Genomic DNA, 22,806 nt, shown 5'->3' on the forward strand with positions numbered 1-22,806 from the left:
TGGCAGAAGAAACCACAGCCCAAAATACACACGGGAGAGAAAAGTCGTGGCGGATGAGAGAACTGAGTCGTGGGTGTCGTAAGCCTGGAGCTGACAGACTCCGTGGGCAGGAGGATGAGTGGGGACGACTGCCAGGGACAGGACTTGGCAGATAGCACCTGGAGTGACCGTCTGGATCAGCTTCTCCCACTTTTCCCCATCAGATGGCATCAGGCAGTGGAGACGGTTGACCTCAGTTTGGAGTGTAGACTGTGGGCTCTAGGCCAGAAGAAGTCAACCCGGGTGAAAGGGGATCCTTGCACCGAGAAAATGAGTTGTGCTGCTTACCTGCTCTTGCCCTGTAGTTTTCAGATCTGATCTAGAGTGAACAGAAACATGTCCACAGGGAGATCCAACCTCCCCCTAAGAGGAGTTTCAGAGATGGAAACAGAAAGAATGGATGGGGAAAAATCGCAGAGAGTAGAAACAGTTTGTTAAAGTTGCGGAAAGAAATGCTTTCGAATTAGAAGGGTTTTGTGCTAGTGCTGGGACTAATACGATGACCTGATTAGAGCTGATGTTATTTTGTGAGTGCACGTGTGTGTGCGTGCACATGTGTATGCATGGATGAGGGATGGATGCAGAAAGGAAAACTAAATCATAAATATATTGAGAGAAAAGTTATACTTATTAAGTGATTATTTAGGCTGGCTTGTGCATTAAAGGACTCTCTGAGGTGGCAGTATATGAGATCTGAGTGGCAATAAAGACTTAGCTAACCCTACATCCCTTCATCCTGACGACCTGTATTAGAAAAAAGTCTCAGAAGTGCTAAAATCTCAACCTAAATTGAGTATTTAAACATTATAATTCAAAGGTGAATTTGTGGAAGGTAGAGGTAAACGACTACCTAATTATACTTAATGGAAAGTTACAGTAATTTACAAACGTCCATTGTTTACAAGTATTAGGAGATAACAAAACACTAGTGAAGTATCCTGAACAGTAAATATGGTGTGGGAGACAGTGGAATTATGCTGATTTTTATATTATCTATTGTAAACTTAGCAATTCTCCCCCTAACCTTTCAATTGTTTTACCCTTTAATAATCACCTTCATTCTTGATTTGCTCTTTCTAAAAATATATTGGAAGCAGTTGTAAACTCATTGTTATTCTCTTTAACAAGTTAAATCAACACGCACATATTTCTCCTACCTGTTATATTTATCCTGGGTCTCACGATCCCGGGGCCTGTCAGCCTTTGGAGAAGGTTAATCCAGGCTTTGCAGAAAGAGATGAACTGTTCCAAATACACCACCAAATTTAGAGGGTTTTTTTTTTTTTTCTTGACAGCTGCTGCTTACCTGGGGGAAAATGGTTTGGAAAGAAATATGTAAGAATTGGACTGTATAAATGTGAATTATAAAAAGACAAAATGAATATTATTTTCAAGTGCTCCACTTGAATCTGGTAATCCAATTGCTAATATGAAATTCTTCAGATGATAATAAAAGCGTTCATTTATTTTGCCCAAATTGATGACACAATCTTAGTGTTTTTTCGTTGTGAAGGGGTAAAAGAAAGGAAACTTTGCTGAATGTTCTACATTTGACCCATAAATAGCTACTTTTGTTTTTAAGGCTGATATAATCCTTACCTTAAAAGAATGCCTATTTGCTGCCGTCATTTTTCTGTCTAAACCAAATTAAATATGTGTGCTTCTCCATTACTGATTGAAGAAAAAACTGCTTAGACAATTACTGTCTCACCAGCTTTAGGGCAGAGAGCACCCCCTTTAAACAAGGGTCACCATGAAGACCTTATTCTCAATTCTAGAGTGTCTTCAAAGATAAAGCAATTCACATCAGATTTCATGATATAGTTCTTTAAAGGAGGTTAAAGAGATTCACATTTTTCCTTTGGCCTAAAATGGCTCTTCTTCATTTAGTTTATGAGACACATTTTCAATAAATTTTGCTCAGTACTCCTAGAGCTGGAAAATAAAAACAAAAACAAAAAATAAAAGGACATACAATGGCAGGATGATAGGTACTTGTAGAAAAGCATGCATTTCTTTTAAGAATGTAAAATTAATAATCCATTAATTATTTAATGGAATATTCCACCTTTGTTGATGATTTTAGTAGGAGTAACTCCTGCAGAGCAGAAGCAGGCATTTTACTTCTGTTTTATTTATACGGCAGGACTCCATTTCAACTTACAAATTACTGCTCAGGATCTTTAAGATATCAGTTGAATACTGGCATGGAGTTGAGTTTTTGGATTGTACACAGAAATGATTTCCTATATATTCATCTACATATTGAGGGCTTGATTGCTGACCCTCGGACTTTGGGTCAGGAGTGAGTTCACATCTTTGTCTTACGCCCTGCCCTGAAAGTATAAACAGGAATCCAGCGTCCAACATTTTCAGGCATGATTTGACCTAGTTATATGCAACTTTATAATTTAAAGAGGTTTAAAAATCTGGAAAAGATTTGGGGGAAATGTGAGAAAGATGACTTTAAATTCAACACATTGAAAAGAAAATAATTAAAAAAAAGGATTGATCAGTATACATGGAAGGCTTGGGATAACTTATAAGCCTCTTTCCATCTTCTTATTTCTTGTGTTTTCTGTATTCCTTCCCGCAACTCACTTATTCCCTATCTTCTACTACTTCTGCCTTTTGCTAATTTCTATTAATCTTTCAAGTTAGTTTAGTTAATCCTTCAATCCTTAGTTTAGATGAAGCATCATTCATTCAATGAAGATTGAATAAGTTCCTAATATTTGCTAGTTACCATTCTGGGGAATGAGGGAACAATAGTGAACAAAACAGTAAAGGAAACAAAGCCAAACCTCTTCTTATGGAGTTTAGATTTTAGGCAGGAAAAGGAGACTAAATAAAACAGAAAAATAAATAAAATATGCAATATGTTTGATGTGGGTAAAGAGAATAGTCTGATAGGGAAGGGGGTTAGCAGGGATCGGGCTACAATTTTAGATACGGTTTTAGGAGGGGTTTTGCTAAAATGACAGTTAAGGAAACATCTGAAGGAGATGAGGGAATAAGCCAGCAGGTGTCTGTAGAAGCTACGTCAAGGAGAAGAAATAGAAAATGCAAAGGCTTTGAGGAAAATAGGTGCCTGGATGTTTGTGGAGGACAGTGTAGCTAGATCAGAGAGCACTGGGGCATACTAATAAAAGATAAGCCAGAGGTAGCAAGGAGACAGATTGGGTAGAAATCTGTAGAACTTTTACTCAGTGTAAAAACCCATTGGTTTACATGCAGTAAATCAGTGAAGTTAGACTACACCTTCACACCATACACAAAAATAAACACAAAATGGCTTAAAGACTTAAATATAAGACATGACACCATAAAACTCCTAGAAGAGAACATAGGCAAAACATTCTCTGACATAAATCGTACCAATATGTTTTCTTAGGTCAATCTCCCAAGGCAATAGAAATAAAAGCAAATGGGACCTAATCAAACTTACATTCTTTTGTACAGCAAAGGAAACCATAAACAAAATGAAAATACAACTTACAGACTGGGAGAGAATAATTGCAAATAATGCAACTGACAAGGGCTTAATTTCCAAAATATATAAACAGCTCATACAACTCAATAACAAAAAAAAAACAGCCCAATTGAAAAATGGGCAGAAGACCTAAATAGACATTTCTCTAAAGAAGACATACAGATGGTCAAGAGGCACATGAAAAGATGCTCAACATTGCTAATTATTAGAGAAATGCAAGTCAAAACTACAGTGTGGTACTACTTCACACTGGTCAGAATGGCCACCATCAGAAAGTTTACAAATAATAAATGCTGGAGAGGGTGTGGAGAAAAAGGAACTGTCCTACACTGTTGGTGGGAATTTAAATTGGTGCAGCCACTATGGAAAGCAGTATGGAGGTTCCTTAAACTAAAAACAGAGTTGCCATATGATCCAGTGATCCCACTTTGGGGCACATATCCCGAGAAAACTCTAATTTTGAAAAGACACATGCACCCCAGTGTTCATAGCAGCACTATTTACAATAGCCAAGACATGGAAGCAACCTAAATGTCCATTGACAGATGAATGGATAAAGAAGATGTGGCATATATACACAATGGAATACTACTCAGCCATAAGAAAGAATGAAATAATGCCATTTGCAGCAACATGGATGGACCTGGAGGTTACCATACTAGGTGAAGGAAGTCGGAAAGAGAAAGAGAAATACCATATGATATCACTTATACATGGAATCTAAAATATGATACAAATGAACTTATTTACAAAACAGAAACAGACTCATAGACATAGAAAACAAATTTATGGTTATCAAAGGGGAAAGGGGGCGAGGGAGGGATAAATTGGGAGTTTGGGATCAGTGGATGGAAACTACTACATATAAAATAAAGAACAAGGTCCTACTGTGTAGCACAGGGAACCATATTCAATATCCTGTAATAAACCATAATGGGAAAAATATGAAAAAGATTATATATATATATATAAAATATATGTCTAACTGAATCACTTTGCTGTACACCAGAAACTAACACAACATTGTAAATCAACCATACTTCAATTGAAAAAAAAAACATTTACAGTCTTTTGCAAAAGAGTGACATAATCGGCTTTTGTCAAGAATCCTTGGGCTTCTGCCTTGAGAATATACTGAAGGGGAACACAGATTGAATCTGGGAGGCCAGTTAGGAGGCCATTGCAAAAATCTAGGGAAGAGGGGGCTTGGGCTAGTGTGGTAGCGAGAGAGGTGGTGAGCAGTGAGTGGATTCTGGTTATATTTTGAAAGGAGGGCCTCTGGATTTGCTGATGGAATGGGTGAGAGGCGTGAAGGACAGAGAGAAGTGGGGGAGGACCCTAAGGATTTTGGGCTGAGCAACTGGAGGAAGGGAGTTGCAATGTTCCAAGGTGGGGAAGGCTGTGGAAGACAGGTTTGGGGCATAAATGTTCTTGAATGATCTAATACTCTTCCAAGAAGAGTTGTTGAATAGAAAGATGGGTATAGGGTCTAGATTAGAAGTATGAGTTAGAGATAATCATTTGGAAGTCATCAACCTAACGATGGTATATAAAGAATTGAGGCAAGGTGATGTTATCAAGGGAGTACTTACTTATAAGCAGAAAGGAGAAGAGGTCGAACGACTGAATCCTGGGGCACTTCAACATTTACAGGTCCAAGAGGATCCATTGAAAAGGACTGAGAGAAGCAGCCTGAGGAGTAAGGGGAATACTATGAGAGTCTGATGTACAGGCAGTCAAATGACAGAGGTATTTCAAGGAGGGGGCAATGATCAGCCCTGTCAATGCCACTGATGGGTCAAGTAAGTTGGAAACTAGGAATTTACTGTTTGCTTTTAGCTTCATGGAACTCATTGGTGACCATGATAGGGGAGTTGTGGTGATGCAGCTGGCATCAAAATGTTGACGTGTTCGAGCTTGAGTGGCTGAAGGAATGCTTTCATGGAGAGAGTAGCCTGGCACATGTGTCAGGGCCTAAGTGTGATGAAGAGGTGTCTTTGGGGTTGTGTATCTGGCCATGGCAACTGGATTTTGGTTATGTATAAGAGAATTAATCAAATAAGTATGTTTATTGAAGATAATGGGAGCCAGGTTTCTCCCTTTCAGAGAAGGGAGCTACAAGTATGAAAAGAGAAATTAGAAGGAACCTTAGAGTATTGGATCAGAATTGAAATTATCAGTGTAATCCCATTTCATGTATGTATGTGTGTGCATAAATATATATATATATATATACACACACACACATAGATAGACATAGAAATACTATATAAGTCAATGTGTAGGTGTCTATATCGATCTAATCTATCTTTCTATCTTCATATTCTCTACCTCTGTCCACTAAGAGGGAGTGGGAGGGCGTGGGAGTAATAGGATGAGTATACAGCACTGAATCTTTGTTCCTAAAACCACTTGTCATTTAAGGAACCAGAATTCCTTGGAGAAATGGTTGATTTCAGGGCCAGGCCAGGGAAGTATGGGTCACTCATTGTCTAAACATGGAACAACTTGAGCACTGAAATACATATTGAGCACATTTATTATATTCCACTGAATAACATAAGGATTCATGAGTCCATACAGATACAGTTAAGTAAATGCAGGCAATGAAAGCTTAATAAAGGACAGGTTATCTGCCCAAAGTATCTGCTCACAAAATGCTTATTAATTGCAAAGAGAAATTTTGTTTTTTTACATAAAGAAGCCTGGCAGATACCATCTTAATCCAAAAGATTAAAGTTAACATCATCAATAATGGAACAACAAGAAATTATGTTACACAGAAGATGTAATAAGATGATCTCTGAATCACCTGGATCTAGTCAGGAGGAAACAGACAAATTCAGATTGAGAGGCAGTCTACAAAATAGCTAGACTGTAGTCTTCAACAGTGTTAAGATCATGATAGTCAAGGAAAGATTGAAGAACTATTCTAGGTCAAAGGAGACCTGAGAGTTGTGACAACTAAATTCAACATGTGACCCTGGACTGGGTTTGTAATCTACAAAGGACATTTTTGGAACTATTGGCAAAACTTGAATGGTGTATGAGGATAAGGTGATAAGGATGTATCAATGTTAATTTCCTGATTTTGATGGTTGTATTATGATTATTTAGGAGAATATCTTTTTTTTTTTTGGTACCAAGTGCATTACTGTATTTGGGGATAATGGGTAAATCAGTCAGCAACTTAATCTCAAATGTTTCAGAAAAAACTTCTTGTACTGTTCCTGAAACTTTCCTGTAATATTGAGTTTTTTTTAAGTAATGAAAACCAGAAACTACTAATTGAGACTAGGAATTAGGAAAAGAGAAACTGGGCAAAGCAAGTATAGGCAGCTCATAAGAATGCCACTACAGTGGGAAGGAGAGAAATGGGGAAGTATTTAGAGGAGAAGACTTCTAAGATTATTTTTCTCTTTCTCATCTTTGTCCCTAAGCACTTTAATCATGTTTATTTTATTACATTTTCCCACCTGGCATTGAAAATATTTTTATATGCCAGTTTCCATTACAGAATACAAACTCCTTGAAGAAAAGGTCTCTGTTTTATATATGCTTTATATGTAGCATAACACTTAGCATATTATAATGTGCTCATTGAATATTCAAACAACGGAAACATTTTCAAAAAAACTATGGTTTTAAATGAAGGGTATGATGAACAATTTACTTCCTTTCTTCCTAAACATGGAAGACAAAATAAGAAGCTGACTTTTTTTTTTTTTTTTTTGTGGTACGCGGGCCTCTCACTGTTGTGGCCTCTCCCGTTGCGGAGCACAGGCTCCAGACGCGCAGGCTCAGCAGTGGCCATGGCTCACGGGCCCAGCCGCTCCGCGGCATGTGGGATCTTCCCGGACCGGGGCACGAACCCACATCCCCTGCATCAGCAGGCGGACTCTCAACCACTGCGCCACCAGGGAAGCCCAAGAAGTTGACTTTTTAAGGAGGGTAATTTGTAGGCATAACAAATAAACAACTCCCAGATTTGGGGATATAAAATACTGAAAAGGTTACTAAGGTGTTTTACAACTAATTCTAATAATCTTTTCAAAGTCATCTGTTCCATATGGATTACATAGAAAAAAGAACTAATGATACATTGAGATAATTAAGAGTGTAGAAGATTGTGATCATCTCTGTACCAAATGTGAAATTGTGCATGAAATGTTCCTAGACAGTATCTACAGAAAATGGGCTGGCTGTATTCCCATTCCCTAGGGAATCAATAGTAAATCAAACCATTGGCAGCTTTTTCTATTATATATATATGTGTGTGTGTGTGTGTGTGTGTGTGTGTCTGTGTAAATTAATAGCTTTTTTTTGAAGTGAAGAGAGTAATTTAATAGTTTCGGACGAAGTGGCCATGAGAGTTTTACATCTACTCAAGATAGGACAAAGAAAACTACTTAGATTCCTATGTTAACTTCCTAGAGATTAATTAAGTTGGAGGCTTGTTCTTAGGAGGTTGCAGTATATGGAGAGAGAACTGTAATGGATGTCAAGGGTGAGTAGTAAATCCAAAGCATCATACTTAGGGTGAAAATGTAGCACACTTAGGCATGGATCACTTCCAGGGCCTGGCTTGTCTGAGTTACTCAGAGAGGAAAAAACAAAAGTCTGTATGTAGGGGACAGGGGTCTGGTGGGGAGCGGGTGGGGGGATGAACGGGGCAGGGAGGAAGGGAGAAGGGCCCAGGGAGAGGAGTGTTGAAATGAAATGTATGAGCTCATGGGAAGTGAAAAAAAGAAACAAAAACAAGCAAGAAAGTCTTGAGGAATATAGCTGTGTCTGAGGTCATTTCCCTGTAGCCATCTTTCATACAAAGAGAATGAGATATAAGATGTTATCGGTAAATCAGCCCAGTAGTGGGAACGCATGCGCATTGCAAGTACTTGTGGGCAACTCATGTGGTTAATTTCTACCAAACCAACCTTCCATGAACAATTACCTCAACTCTTTTTTTCATGTTGTTTGTATAAACATAACATAGAAAATATTTAATAGACTGGCGTATTTATTCATAATTATATGCTTCTATAAAAACCCATGTTAGTAAATAAGGTCACTGTACAAAGGTGAAGAATCCCTGTACGATATATTTTATCTGTTAGAAAATGATGCCTTTTCTTTATTGCTTGCAGTTGCAGAATAGTGTAGACTGTGTTGGTGCTTCTGTTTTTGGAGTGTCTATTAGTCAGTCAATCAATTAGTATTTATTGAGCTTCTGCCCAGCATGTAGGGCATGCTCATCAAATTTGCAAATGACACAAATCTTGGAGGATGTTAAATACGTTGGATGACAGACATAGCATCCAAAAAGATTTTGACAGCCTGGAGCAATGGGCTGAATCTAACAAGATGAAATAGAATGTGGATAAATATAAATTCCTGTCCTTTGGTCCAGAAAACTAACTGCCTATGTATGGGATGGAGTTGATATGCTTTAACAGTGATGTAAGTTAAAAAAAAAAAAAAAAAAGACTTAGTGTCTTAGTGACTAGTCAGCTCAACTTAATTTATCAGTTTTAGTTGTATGATGTCATGAAATCTAGCATGCAGTTTTGGATTATATTAAGGTGATAATCTTATTTCAGTTTGGCGAGAGATCACATATAGAGATTGTAATATTTCTGGAGCCACATTTTAAGAAGAGAGAGACCCAGAACCATGTCATATTTAGAACACCACAGAAACTAAGCACATTTATCTGGAAGAAGGCTTAGGAGAAAAATGATATGTGTGGACTCTCGTGTGGAAAAGGGATTGGATTTTTTTCACGTGGTCTCAATAATTAGAGCTGGGGCCTGCGAATTGAAGTTATAAGGAGATATCTTTCAATTCAATCATTTATAATAGTAAAAGCTGTTTAAAGATGAAAGGGTTCCCAAAGTCTGCAGAAGCAGAATACTGGAGTAGGTAAACCTCAGTGTCCTCATTTTGGGGGTAATAACACGGTAGAGGGGCAATCTGAGAACCCAGTGAGATACTGTAAGTAAAGCACTCAGCGCACTGCCTGGCAAATGGCAAGTGATTTTATAGCTCATTGGAGTTGTTACTCTTCTTATTATGGGAGGTGTTGATACAAAGCCTGAATCATCACTGTGTTGAGTTAAAACCAAGAAACTCAATGGGTGGGTCTGATAAACTAGATGGTGGTTATTTCTGGTTTTTTTTTTTTTTTCCGATACGCGGGCCTCTCACTGTTGTGGCCTCTCCCATTGCGGAGCACAGGCTTCGGACGCGCAGGCTCAGCGGCCATGGTGGTTATTTCTAAATGCTTGCTGGGTGAAATCTCTGAAACCAGTTATTCTTCTATGTGGCTTTGAAGAGTGTAAGCTTTTTTTTAAAAAAAAATTCTCTGTGATTCCATTTCATTACTTGAAGATAATGCCAAACCTGCCTTGGGTTGTTGTAAGGGTAAAAAAAAATGAATATATATATATAATTTAGAACAATGCTTGACATGCTAGTTTTTCAATAAATGAGATCACTTTTATAATGCTGAAGTAGTCAACAAAGGATCGTTGTAGGATACAGGACTTGAGATATATGTTTTGAAAAATATTAAAAATTTAGGTAGATGAAAAGCAGTAGCAAGGTTATTCCCATATGGAAATAGCTTGAATAAAATATGGAGATGGAATTAAGCATTGTGGGATCATCAGACAGTGAAGAAACCTCACCAGTTAGGTGAGGTTGGCTACTGGTGACCAGTGAGAAATAAAAGTGGATGGAATGAGTGAGGGAAAACCTCAGAAGGCCTTTGGTTTGGGATGGTAAGCAGAGTGGCATTCCACATGCTTTCAGGTAGGGGATGAAACATACATGTGATATTTTAAAATAACCTTATGAAGTTTTCAGAATAAATTGCCTTCCTTATGCTTAAAAATTATAGATGGAATAGTTGAATCTTTTATGCAAATCCTTCTTTATCCTAGAAATAGAAATTCTATTTCAGGGCAATTTCTATTTCAGAAAGTCCAAAACACTTTTTCCTCCATAAAGTTTTCCCTTCAGATTCATATCACAGTGGTTTTCTTTTTTGTTTGAATTCCTTAGCATTCAAAATGTTTTTATATTTGTATCATCCATCATCATCTTCTGAGAGTGAATTTGAATTCACGATCTGTTGCCAGATCACTTTGTGTTAAATCTATGAAAAAGGTGTTTTTCAAAAGGCTTAAAATGATTTTGTTTTAAAATGAGACCCATCACATTAATGAAACTGATATCCTTGGGAGGCTTATAAGTTGGTTCTAGGAAGACAAGTCCCACAGAGAAGGTCCAAAAGTAGTTTATACACCACACATTCATGGATTAAGGTGTAACTTCTCAAAGCAGCTCCATAAAAAAAGACAACACTGCATTAACTGCACGAAGATTCAGTACATAAGTAAAAGACAACCGTCATCAGTTGTAGTGACTCAGACACTATTTAGTAAGCTAAAATTACTCTGTTGTTTCATACCTACAAGCTCCTTGAGAAAAAGGACAGTGATTTTATTTTCTTTGTGTAACTCATAGGGCCACTGTGGGTGTTGGGTTAATGCCGTATTGAATTAAATTTAAATTCGGAGGATATTGGCGACAGGAAACCTATAAAACTATTTCTCCAACGAGGAAGTCAGCATAGGTACTCTGCCTTTTTGTTTCCCAACCTGAATCAGCAGTTTTTTGTTTTCCTTTTTCTTTGCTGTTCCTGGTGGTGGTGGCCTACAGGAGTAGCCTAGCAACAGACGTTTGGCGTTTCAGTGGAACGGGTGATTGTTGACAGTTACAAGGTGAACTTGGTTGTATGTTTTCCCTTGGTAGCTTCTCAGCCATTGTGTGACCTTCTGGAATTCTGAATTATGCTCCTCTCTAATCAGGCATGAGAATGGTTAGGAATTCTATATTTTTAAGGCTACTACACTCTTGTGCTCAAAGGAATGAGTACAGCCTAACCCAGGGACACCACATTTGACTCCCCCAAACAATGGCTAAAATAAAATTTGAAACCCTGAGAGAATGAAGGCTGGAGAATGACTTGCTCCCTTGTATCTTCATTCCAAAATGTTTTTGGACGTCTTATGAAGGCGGTTAAGGCTTTTTCTACAGCTGCTATTGGTTTTGCCAATTCATTCCTTCAAGCCACACCAATAAACCTGTACAAACTCCTCTAATCCTCAGAGAGGTGGAGAAAAAGATAGGTGGGAAGTGCACTGTAGGAGAAGGCTTTCTTTTCACAGGTGAGAAATTCCATTGTGTATATTCCTGTTCCCCTAAATAACTGGCAAGGGGATCATCAGGGTGAACTATTGCAAAGAGCCACCATCATGGTTACAGCTTCAGTGTGATGGGGCCCCAGACCTGAATTGCAAAGTAGCCTAGAGGATCCTGGAATATAAAACATGGTACAGAACACCAGAGAGGATTTAATCTTATTTATAAAAAGGTGGCTGCAGGGGGGGTGGTAAAAAACAGGCGACAGTGACTTGGGATCATCATTAATCATGTTTTAAGTACCAGCAAAGTGAAAACACTCTTCTGAAATTCACTGCAGTGACACTGAATCCTTCTACTAAGCAAATATGTGATGAGTTGATAAAAAGAAAAAAGAAAGGAAGGTCCTGAACTCTTGACTACAGATATAATACAGTGAATACAGACAATCAAAAGCATGCTTTCTATGTGACTCAAAATAAAGGTGCACTTAAACTTGTAAAAGACAACATTTTTATTTGAATGATATGACAGAACTGTCACAGGAGTGTTACCTGCTATAAAGAAAGCCAAAGAATGATTACCTTTATTAGACCAGTGACACTGAGCTTTAGCCATACATTTCTAACTTCTGTCCTTCTACAGAGACAATTTTCTTTTCTTAAATAAACTGTCATGCTGGTGTTAATATATTGTTGCCTCTCTCATGCTCTGAGAATACTGCTGATATAAAACATGTATATGTTAGATTGGTAATAGTATCTTTAGTGTAGCTGACGAGAACAAATGTGTTTCCCTCATGGCTGTGCTAATGTGATAAAGGAAAATTGGCTGTTCATCAGCTTTTGGCTGGGTAAAGACAGTAGAGATGGAGCCACATTCTTTTTTATGCATTAATACCATCGAGAACTTTGCACGAGTTATATTTCATGTGCCTGCATGTTGCGCAAAGATGTTGTAAAACATGAGATAATGCTACAAATAACAAAATAGAAAAGGCTGTATCTTTTATAATGATAACAGTCAAACACCAAATGACAGTAACAGGCTGTAAAAAATGAGATGCAAAAAAAAAAAAAAAAAAAAGCCACAGTGGTGGTGTATATCCAGGTCCATGAGGAGCTAGTGTGTGATTTTAGGTCTTTATGTTAAAGCTTTGTTTTATAATTAAGTAAAATGCGACACAGGGTCAGTGAGTTTAGGAAAGAACATGAAAGCAGGTTTTAAATGAAAGCAGTTTGGGTAGCGTGGATAAAAGCCATATTGAATAAGTTTTTGAAGAATTGATTTTGCCAAGAAATTATGATGTTAATTTCTAGGTGTGTGTGTGTGCGTGCTTATTTTTTTTTTTTTTGAGAAGCAGTTTGAAAGGAGTTCAATCATATGATTTAAATATATCAGAGGATGGTTATTTTTGTCAGTTTTTGTAAGGCTATTTTAATAGAATTTCACTTTGAATGCTATGATTTGATATTTTTAAATTAAAATGTTAGCATCTGACCTTCAACTACAAGGCATTAAATTTCTCAATGAAGTAATCTGCATAAAAGTTTGATTGAATTGACTATTCAGGGATCAACACAGACAAAAATTTCATAACTTTTTATGGTGTAATCCAGGGGTGGTCAGACTACAGCTCACGGGACAAATCTGGCTGGCTACCTGTTTTTATAAAAGTTTTGCTGGAACACATCCATGCCCATTCACATACGTGTTGTCTCTGGCTGCTTTCCTGTTACAGCAGAGTTGAGCAGTTGTGACTTGGACCGTTTGGACCACAAAACCAAATCACTTGGCAAACAAATAAAAAATATTTATTCTCTGGCTGTTTACCGAAAAAGTTTGTTTACCCCTGATGTAGAGAGTTGTTAGGTTGCCCGATTAATTAGCCTAGAACATGATTGGCAGTTTTTTATGTTATTCTGTATTAGAGAAGTATAGATGAAAATTACCGACTAGATACCAACACCTAAGAAAATAAATGTTTACAAGGAGCCTTTTGTACTAGCAACCTAAACTGAATTATATCCATATGTAATGCATTTTTGGTATATCTGGTTTTGAATATTTTTGCCTTTTGTGTTCATTTCTGTTTGTTTCCAGATATGACTAACAAATTTAACTAGTAGCTAAAGAAACAACATGTCTCCAAAAAGACTTACAAAGGCATGGCAGTCAGAGCTGTTAAATATATGGGACAAACAGTTATGCATACCTGTGAATACCCTGGTAGATATGACCCCAGCACAAAACTATAACATATAGGTTTATATCTAGATGTACAAACACAAGACATCATTAAGCCATTAAAATAAAATCCCAGTCCTTCCAGCTGAAGGAAGTGGAGAAGTAGGAAATTAACTTGAGAAAGCCTGCTGAAGTGTAGTTATTATAAAATAAAAGGTTATGCAATCAAAATAATAACAGTGATAATTTCTTACAGGTATATCAGACAAAAATCAGTTTCTTCGTCAATGGTTTGGAAGAGGATAATACAGCTTTTGATGCAAGAACTCTAAGTGGTTCAATTACAGATTTTGCCTCTGGTACTATGCAAATAGGACAGAGCTTAAATGGTAAGAGTCTGACTTCAGAAAATTATTTATTTTATCCAATTACACTGTTTCTTAAAAATTGTGTCAAAAATAATATTTTAAAATACCCAGGTGTATTTGTTTCCTAGGGCTGCTGTAACATTAGCACCAACTGGGTGGCAGCTTAATTAAGCAGATTTCATCCTCTGGTGGTTCTGGAGGGTAGAAGTCTGAAATCAAGGATTCAGCATGGGTTTCTTCTGGAGGTTCTGAGGGAGAATTCATTCCATGCCTCTCTCTTTCTGATGGCTTCTGGCGATACTTAGTGTTCCTTGACTTGTAGCTGTATAACTTCAATCTTTGCGTCCATCTTCACCTGGCCTTTTCCCCTTCTCTTTTCAGGACACTTGTGAACAGATTTAGGACCCACCCTAATCCAGTACTGTCTTGTCTCAAGATCCTTAATTACATCAGCAAAGACCCTTTTTCCAAATAAACTCACAGTTGCAGGTTGCAGGTAGTCTTATCTTTTGGAGGCCATTATTCAACCCACTATGTCAGGGAATCTTTAAAATTAGAATGTCTCTATCATTTATTTTTAAAGTAAGAACACTATGTAATAAACTATATCTTTTTTAAAATTTATTTTTTATTGAAGTAAAGTTGGATTACAATGTTGTGTTAATTTCTACTGTATAGCAAAGTGACTCAGTTACACACATATATATACATTCTTTTTTTATATATTCTTTTCCATTATGGTTTATCACAGGATATTGAATATAGTTCCCTGTGCTCTACAGTAGGACCTTGTTGTTTATCCATTCTATATATATCAGTTTGCACTGCTAACCCCAAACTCCAACTCCTACCCTCTCCCACTCCCCTCCCCCTTGGCAACCACCAGTCTATTCTCTATGTCCATGGTTTTGCTTCCATTTCATAGATAGGTTCATTTGTGTCATATTTTAGATTCCACATGTAAGTGACATATGGTATTTGTCTTTCTCTTTCTGACTTACTTCACTTAGTATGATAATCTCTAGTTGCATCCATGTTGCTGCAAATGGCATTATTTTGTTCTTTTTTATGGCTGAGTAGTATTCCATTGTATATATGTACCACATCTTTATCCATTCATCTGTTGATGGACATCTAGGCTATTTCCATGTCTTGGCTGTTGTGAATAGTGCTGATATGAACATAAGGGTGGATGTATCTTTTTGAATTATAGTTTTGTCTGGATATATGCCCATGGGCAGGATTGTTGGATCATATGGTAATTCTATTTTTAGTTTTCTGAGGAACCTCCATACTGTTTTCCACAGTGGCTCCACCAACTTCCATTCCCACCAACAGTGTAGGAGGGTTCCCTTTTCTCCACACTGTCTTCAGCATTTGTTATTTGTAAACTTTAATGGTGGTCATTCTGACTAGTGTGAGGTGGGACCTCATTGTGGTTTTGATTTGCTTTTCTCTAATAATTAGCAATGTTGAGCATCTTTTCGTGTGCCTCCTGGCCATCTGTATTTCTTCTTAAACTATATTTTCTTTCTCTTTTTTTTCAGGTTTGTATTTTATTGTATGGCTATTGTTAAAGTAGGACTTGGAGTATTAGACAGAAACTGGAAAATAATAGTCAACATGGAATAAACTGGATTAATGGTGTTCATATCTTCCCACCCTAAAAATGGGCCATGTAGATTAAGAAGATAATATGCATCACATCCTGAAAAGAGCAGAAGTTGTATTTAGACTTCTCTTGAAATAGCTATCACAGTGGTCTATAAAATTGTCTCCATTTTAAAATGGGAATGTGAATTATTTTATATTATTAAGAAATGCTCATTATAAGAAAATCCAAACAACACAGAACTCTATAAAATAGGAAGCATTTTCTTTTTTTGACCTTCATAGAGAGATATAGTTAACTTTGTTATACCCTTCCATCATTTTTGTACATATAGCTAGAGATATGGTTATAAATATAATAATTTTCCAAAAATGAAATTATCATACATATGCTTTCTCTGAGCCCTCTAAAAATAAATACTTCCCCTCCAAATGTTATGAGAAACATGTCAGTATGCATTCTCATTTAAAATGGCTGCACTGTGCACAACTGTATAGCTGTAACCAAAACTTTTTAAACAAGATTGTATTGATGAACATTTAGGTTATTTCTACTATTTCAATATTATTAGCAGTTATTTGATAGAAAACACTAAATATATATATCTATATATTATATCTGTGTCTGTATCTGTCATGCCTATACACATATACATATATATGTATTTGAACAATTGCCTGTGCAGTTCCTTAAGACCTTTTACTTTGGCGTCAATTTCCCTGATTTCAAATCACGTCTCTCTACTTACTAGCCATGTGACCTGGAATAACTTTTTAATGTCTCTAAACTGTAGTTACATCCAATTTAAAATCATGATGATGATGATGATATTAACAGTCCCATTGTAAGGATCAAATGAGGCTATGTCATAAAAAGCACTACTATTTTTCCAGCATCTGGTACCTAGTAGTTGCTCCATATTTGTGGAATGAATGAATACTGTACCTTGTATATACTAAATCATATTGATATGTAATACTATTATTAATATTATAATTATTTCCCTAACATGAATCAACAGACGTTAAATAGGTCAAAATATATGGTCATTTAAAAATTTTAATACATATGAGATTGATTACCTTAAAGCATAATAACAGATAATCTCCAGAAAGGTTGTGAAAATTTACAACCTGATTTAAAAATATAGGTAAGTATTTGCCTCCTTAAACAGTAACTGACCTAACAAATTATCCTTGGTTTTTTTCACTTTTGTCATTCCTCTCATTGAAAAATGTTTTTGTACACTGCCTTAGAATTATTTGGCCATTAGTGAGGTTGACTGGCTTTCTACATATGTCCTGATAATTTGCATTTCATTTGTTAATTCTATATTTATAGTCTGGAATTTCTTATTTGTAAAAGCTCATTAATGCTAAGAATATTATGTTACACAGGTTTTCGTTAGTTTTTAGATAGTCTGATAACTTTGCATTATAGAAATTAAAAAATATTTTAAGTTTTTAATAAAGGCAAAACATGCATGTAACATAATGCATAAGTATTAAGGGGTACAGCTTTATAAAATTTTAATTCTATGTAATTCTCATCCAGAATGAGATCATCAAACATTTCTTGTATTAAAGACTCCTAGTGAATACCGACTCTAAAGGGAAACAAGAATAGCGTTAGTAAGGACCTCTATTGGCATAGATTAGTGTTGCTTATTCTTGAATTCTCATGTAAATTAAATCATGAAGTAGGTACTCTTTTGTGTCTAATTCCTTTTCTAAGCACTATGCCTGTAAGATTTATCTATATTGTATGTTGCTATTTCTTTAAGCTTTAGGAAATACTTCTTTACTTTTTCAAAGTGGGTATTCTAACCAACGATATTTGAGAATTTTGGCAATCCATGTCCTACCAACACTGAGTATTGTCATATGTTATTGTTGTTTGCCATTCTGGTGGCTGTATGGTACATTTCCTGATGATTTATGATGTTGAGAGGACATTTTCATGTGCTTCTTGGCCATGGCTATGCTCTTTTGTGAAATACCTATTTAAGTTTTTGCCTAATTTTAGTTGGATAGTTTGTCTTTTTATTACTTACAGGAGCTCTTCAGTATTTTGAATATGAGTTCTTTGACAGATACATGGACTTCAAATATCACCTTCTGGGTTATGGCGTATACTTTCCTTTTCCTTTGATCAACAGATATTCTTAATTTTAGTGAAGTCCAGTTTACTAACTTTTCTTTCAAACTTAATACTTTTCATGTCCTGTTTAGAATCTCTTTGCAAATCCTGAAAGAATAAAGTGTAGGAGAACACCATAAAGACCATAAAGATGTTCCCTTACACTTTATTTTAAAAGTGCTATCATTTTACCTCTCAAATTTAGATTTATGTTCTTTCTGGGATTGATATTTGGGTATGGTATGAAGTAGGAGTCAAGATCCATTTTTTTTCCCACCTGAATATCTAATTGACCCAGAAACATTTTCATCACTTCTCTACTACTTTGCAGTGGTAACTTTGTCAAAAATTATATATCTGTTATGTGAAGATGGGTTTGTTCCTGAGCTCACCGTTTTGTTTCAATGATATATTTGCCCATACTTATCATTAAAGCATTTAGTTTTCATTATTGTAGCTTCATAAAAGTCTTAATATCTAGAAGTAGTTAATTTCTCCAACTTTTTTTTTCTTTCAAGATTGTCTTGGCTATTATATGAATTTTAGAAGGAGTTTTTTGATTTTCACAAAATTTTGAGGGAATTTAAATCCTTAACTCAATTTTGCAAGAATAGACAACATAGAATATCAAGTCTTCCAATCCATGAACATCATATACTCCTTACTTTCTCCCAGCAATGTTTTTAGTTTTCTGTATAGCGTCTCATTCATATTTGTAAGACTTAGTCCTGTGTATCTGTTGGTCCTTTTCTTCATGTAATTTTACTTCAATTGTTTTGGAACTTTATTCTCTAATTTTCTTTCTGTTATATAAAAATGCCATCAATTTGTATATTGACCTTAAGTCCAATGACCTTGCTAAATTTTAATTCTAATAGTTATACAATCCTATCATATATACATAGTAGGCACTCAAATCTTTTCAAATGTTTGCAATAAAGGAATAAGTAGTCATGGCTTTGGAGTTGTCACATAGATATTTATGGGTGTTATTAATTTTGAAGCAATGTAAAATTTTAATTTCCCCCTATGACCTGAGTTATCTAGTTTAAAGAAAAAAGTATATATTTTTTAATTTTCAAAAAACATTTTAAAACACTGTGGTTAAATTTCCAGGCTCTGGGGTCAGATAAATTTAGGGTTGAATTCAATTTAGTTGTGTATCTTTGGTCAAAATATGTATCCCTTTTAAGTCTTAGGTTTCTAATCTATTAAATAATGTTTTAATAAATGATTCATGGGAAAATTATAAGAATTATATGAGACTGTGTATGTGTAGTATATACTGCTTATCATATTGTAAATGTTAATAAGTGACAACTATTATTAACATCTTTGAACATCTATTTTCTTCTTGTGAAGCAGAGATAACAATTACTTTCCATAGAATTGTTGAGAGATCCAAAGAAAAATAACTCTATTATTTTAATTTGTATATTCTCTTTGATCAAGCTAAACTTATGTGAAGAAGTAATATTTTAAGGAACCAATATATTTAGAAACTTGGTTTGAGTAATTAGTATATTGAAAAATTTTATAAAGTACTCTGCCTGCAGAAATTCTTAATAACACATTACATCTTGTGAGCCTTATTTCAATATTTAACTCCCATTAGCACTTCTAAAAGTGTTTTATTGCCCCAAATGTTGCTCAGAGTAGTAGACAGTGCCATAAATTTGTCCACTCTGCACTGTGGGGTTGAAATGATTTGCTCCTATTCTATTTCAGTATACAAAATGTTGAATTAATGCTTCCAAAAGACTGTGTGGACTGAATATGACATTTGTTTTTAAACTGCAAAAAAATTGATTCAACTTCTGATTGGAAAACACATCATTGGAAAAGGGTTTATTTCCAATGTTACTTAGTTTTTATTACAGTTTTTCTCCTTAAGTACTGAGCATCGGAGAACTACAGGAAGAAAGAATATTTTAAAATAATTTTTATCTTTTTTCCCATCAATTTATAGGTACGGTTGTACCTACTGTATCTTTTCTCTAATTAGAGATGGCAGATAGACTGGCTCATTACTTCTGCCTAATGAGGCAGGCTCCATGCCACCTCTCTAATCAGAAAAGAGATAGGTACAGAATGTTCCCACGGACTTATTATAAATCATTTTCTTTCTCTCACTTGCTCCTTTTTTCAATAAAAAAATTAAGTCCCTGTCCTCCATATTTTTGTCCGCATCCAAGATGGTTTCATTCAGGAGAGGTAATTGTGCAAGAGATTACCGTGAGCTGAATTAAAGGTGCTCTCATGCAGCACCAGGCTGGCTGCCTCTGCTTTGGAACAGATCCTACCTCAAACACAGGCATATCAAACGAAGGCCTATAGGAAATCAAGATGGCTTTTCTTACTTTCTCTGGTTATGCTTAATTGGTTTCTTTGGTTCTGTACCCAGGAAGCAACGACTTATCACATGAGTATTGGCTGCTAGAGAGCCTTTTCTTTGAGTCTCATTTCTAACTAGCATAACTTTCTAGAAAAATATGTTGCCAATGACACTTTCTGTTGCTGTGAGCCTTGTCTTTGCCTCACCTAGGAAATTAATCAGTGGACCAGATGAATGCTTTTTCCTGAGCTCTGTATCTGTACTAATGGGATATGTATACGTATAATATGTACGTATTAACGTGATACTCTGATTTGCTTGGACTGATTTCTAAATATACAAATAGAAACACCTTAGACCATCCATATCAACCAATATGTATCTGTTTCTTTTTAGAATATTTTCTTCCAGTTGTGTGTTTATTTCAATGCTTCCAGTTGGGCATAAAACCTAGAGGAGTTGTGGTAACAGACATGTAATTGTAAGCAATCTGTAATGTCACTGTGATAATGAACTACAATAGCCCTCCACATTGCGGATTTAAAAATACAAAATCGGGCTTCCCTGGTGGCGCAGTGGTTGAGAGTCCGCCTGCTGTTGCAGGGAACGCGGGTTCGTGTCCCGGTCCGGGAAGATCCCACATGCCATGGAGCGGCTGGGCCCGTGAGCCATGGCCGTTGAGCCTGTGCATCCGGAGCCTGTGCTCCACAATGGGAGAGGCCACAACAGTGAGAGGCCCGCGTACTGCAAAAAAAAAAAAAAAAAAAAATCATGTGAATCAAAACTTTCCCGAGCTATTTCTGAATTCATTTATCAACAGAATTCTAATTTCCTTTTAAATGTGGGCATCTCTACATGATGCATTTAAAAGTGTGTAGCACTTTCTTAAGAAGGTAATTGGTCATTAAGAAATCAGTGGATGTTTGTTATGTAGCTGTGAAAGTGAATATACAGAGAACAAAACGATAATCATCTGAAGCTAATGCCAGCTTCCCTTCCCTTCATGTTTTCTACTGTGTGTTGTATCTTAATTCACCTGCTTGTTCTTTCTGGAGTTGGAATACTACTTCTATTTCTACTAGTGTCCCAAAGGTTAACATTTCTAACTTCAGTGAGGGTATAGAAAGTCAGCTTTCCTTTTAGTTTAGCTGAGATTATGCTTAAATTTTTCTAAGAGAATTTTTTTTCGGGAATTAGATAAAAAGACAAATAGAAAAGTATAGAAATTGATGGATTAAGACAGGTAAATGGAATGGAAGAAGAGTATAGGAACAATGTATATAAAGGTATAGAGCAGTTTAATTAAAGATGAAATTGGTGTTTCAGAGCATTGCAGAAGAGATAGCTAGCAATGCTATCAGGACAAGTGGCCCACTATGGTACAAAAATAAAAAGATAATTTAAATGTGTACCTTACAACCATATTAACTAAAAACTGCAGATGAATTAAAATTTAAATGTGAAATGTGTAATCATGAGGTAGTAGAGGACAGTAAAGGCAAATGTTTCCATAATCCTGGTATATTGAAAGATTTTTATTAGCATGATACCATGGCCAGAAACACTAAAGGAAAAATATTGAAACATATGACTAATAAAATGAGAATTTAAAATTCAAACAACGCTTATCATTTTGTACTCAGTTTGGCAAGGAATAAAAAGAGAGAATGCTAGTGTTAGAAAGAGTTTGTGATAACCTGGCAAGCTATGAAAAGTAAAAATGTGGAAGTTACGTCATCCAAGTATTCTCCTCCCAGGGCCTATATCTCAAGAATACAATTAAACAAGTCCCTAAATATGTACACAAAAATGTTCATTGTAGAATGACTTAAAGTGGCAAATAATTGGGACCAGTTAAAAACTTCAAAAGGGAATTGCTTAAACAGATGATAGTTTATACTTAACAATGAAAAAGTGTATACCATTAAGAGAAATAGAATGTCTGTTGGTAGAGACTTGGCAACAGGTTCATGATGTGTTATTACATGAGAAAAGCATGAGTGTGAGGTGCACTATACTCTAACTTTAACATGGGTTGAAGAAATACAGATCTGCGCTGGATATTAAACTCATTGTGCGTAGAAATTATTGTTGTTATAATAATTAGTGCCTGAGAAACAGGGCATGAAATTTAGAGTCGGGCAGTTTTTGGTTTGAATCCGGCTCTGCTTCTTAGAAGCCAATGACTTTGGCAAAAATTGAGCTTCTCAATCCAATTTCCTCATTTGTTTCCTCATATGTAACATGTGCTTTAGATAGTTTTCAAAGCAAGTATAAAACTTATGAATAATATATACTTGGTTCGTGTTTGATACTCAATGAAACTTTGCTATTATAAATATTAATGTTACAATAATTTAGATATTAAGTTTATTGACTGTGAAATTTAAATATTTAAAAATAATGGTCATGGAATACATTTAATTTT

General features: G+C 35.8%; 1 protein-coding gene across 2 annotated transcripts in view; it reads left to right on the top strand.

Moving 5' to 3' along the window:
- The window catches only part of USH2A (usherin), a gene marked incomplete at both ends in the record, with an annotated part of 756,807 nt that overhangs the window by 39,229 nt on the left and 694,772 nt on the right, over positions 1-22,806 (top strand). For both annotated transcript variants that reach the window (XM_079697601.1, XM_079697602.1), the window contains one exon: positions 14,181-14,313. In XM_079697601.1, coding sequence (XP_079553727.1) covers positions 14,181-14,313 — 133 coding nt within the window. The remainder of the gene's footprint in view (positions 1-14,180; positions 14,314-22,806) is intronic.

Source organism: Hyperoodon ampullatus (genome assembly GCF_949752795.1).
Source record: "Hyperoodon ampullatus genome assembly, chromosome: 2".
Classification (NCBI taxonomy): Eukaryota; Metazoa; Chordata; class Mammalia; order Artiodactyla; family Ziphiidae; genus Hyperoodon; species Hyperoodon ampullatus.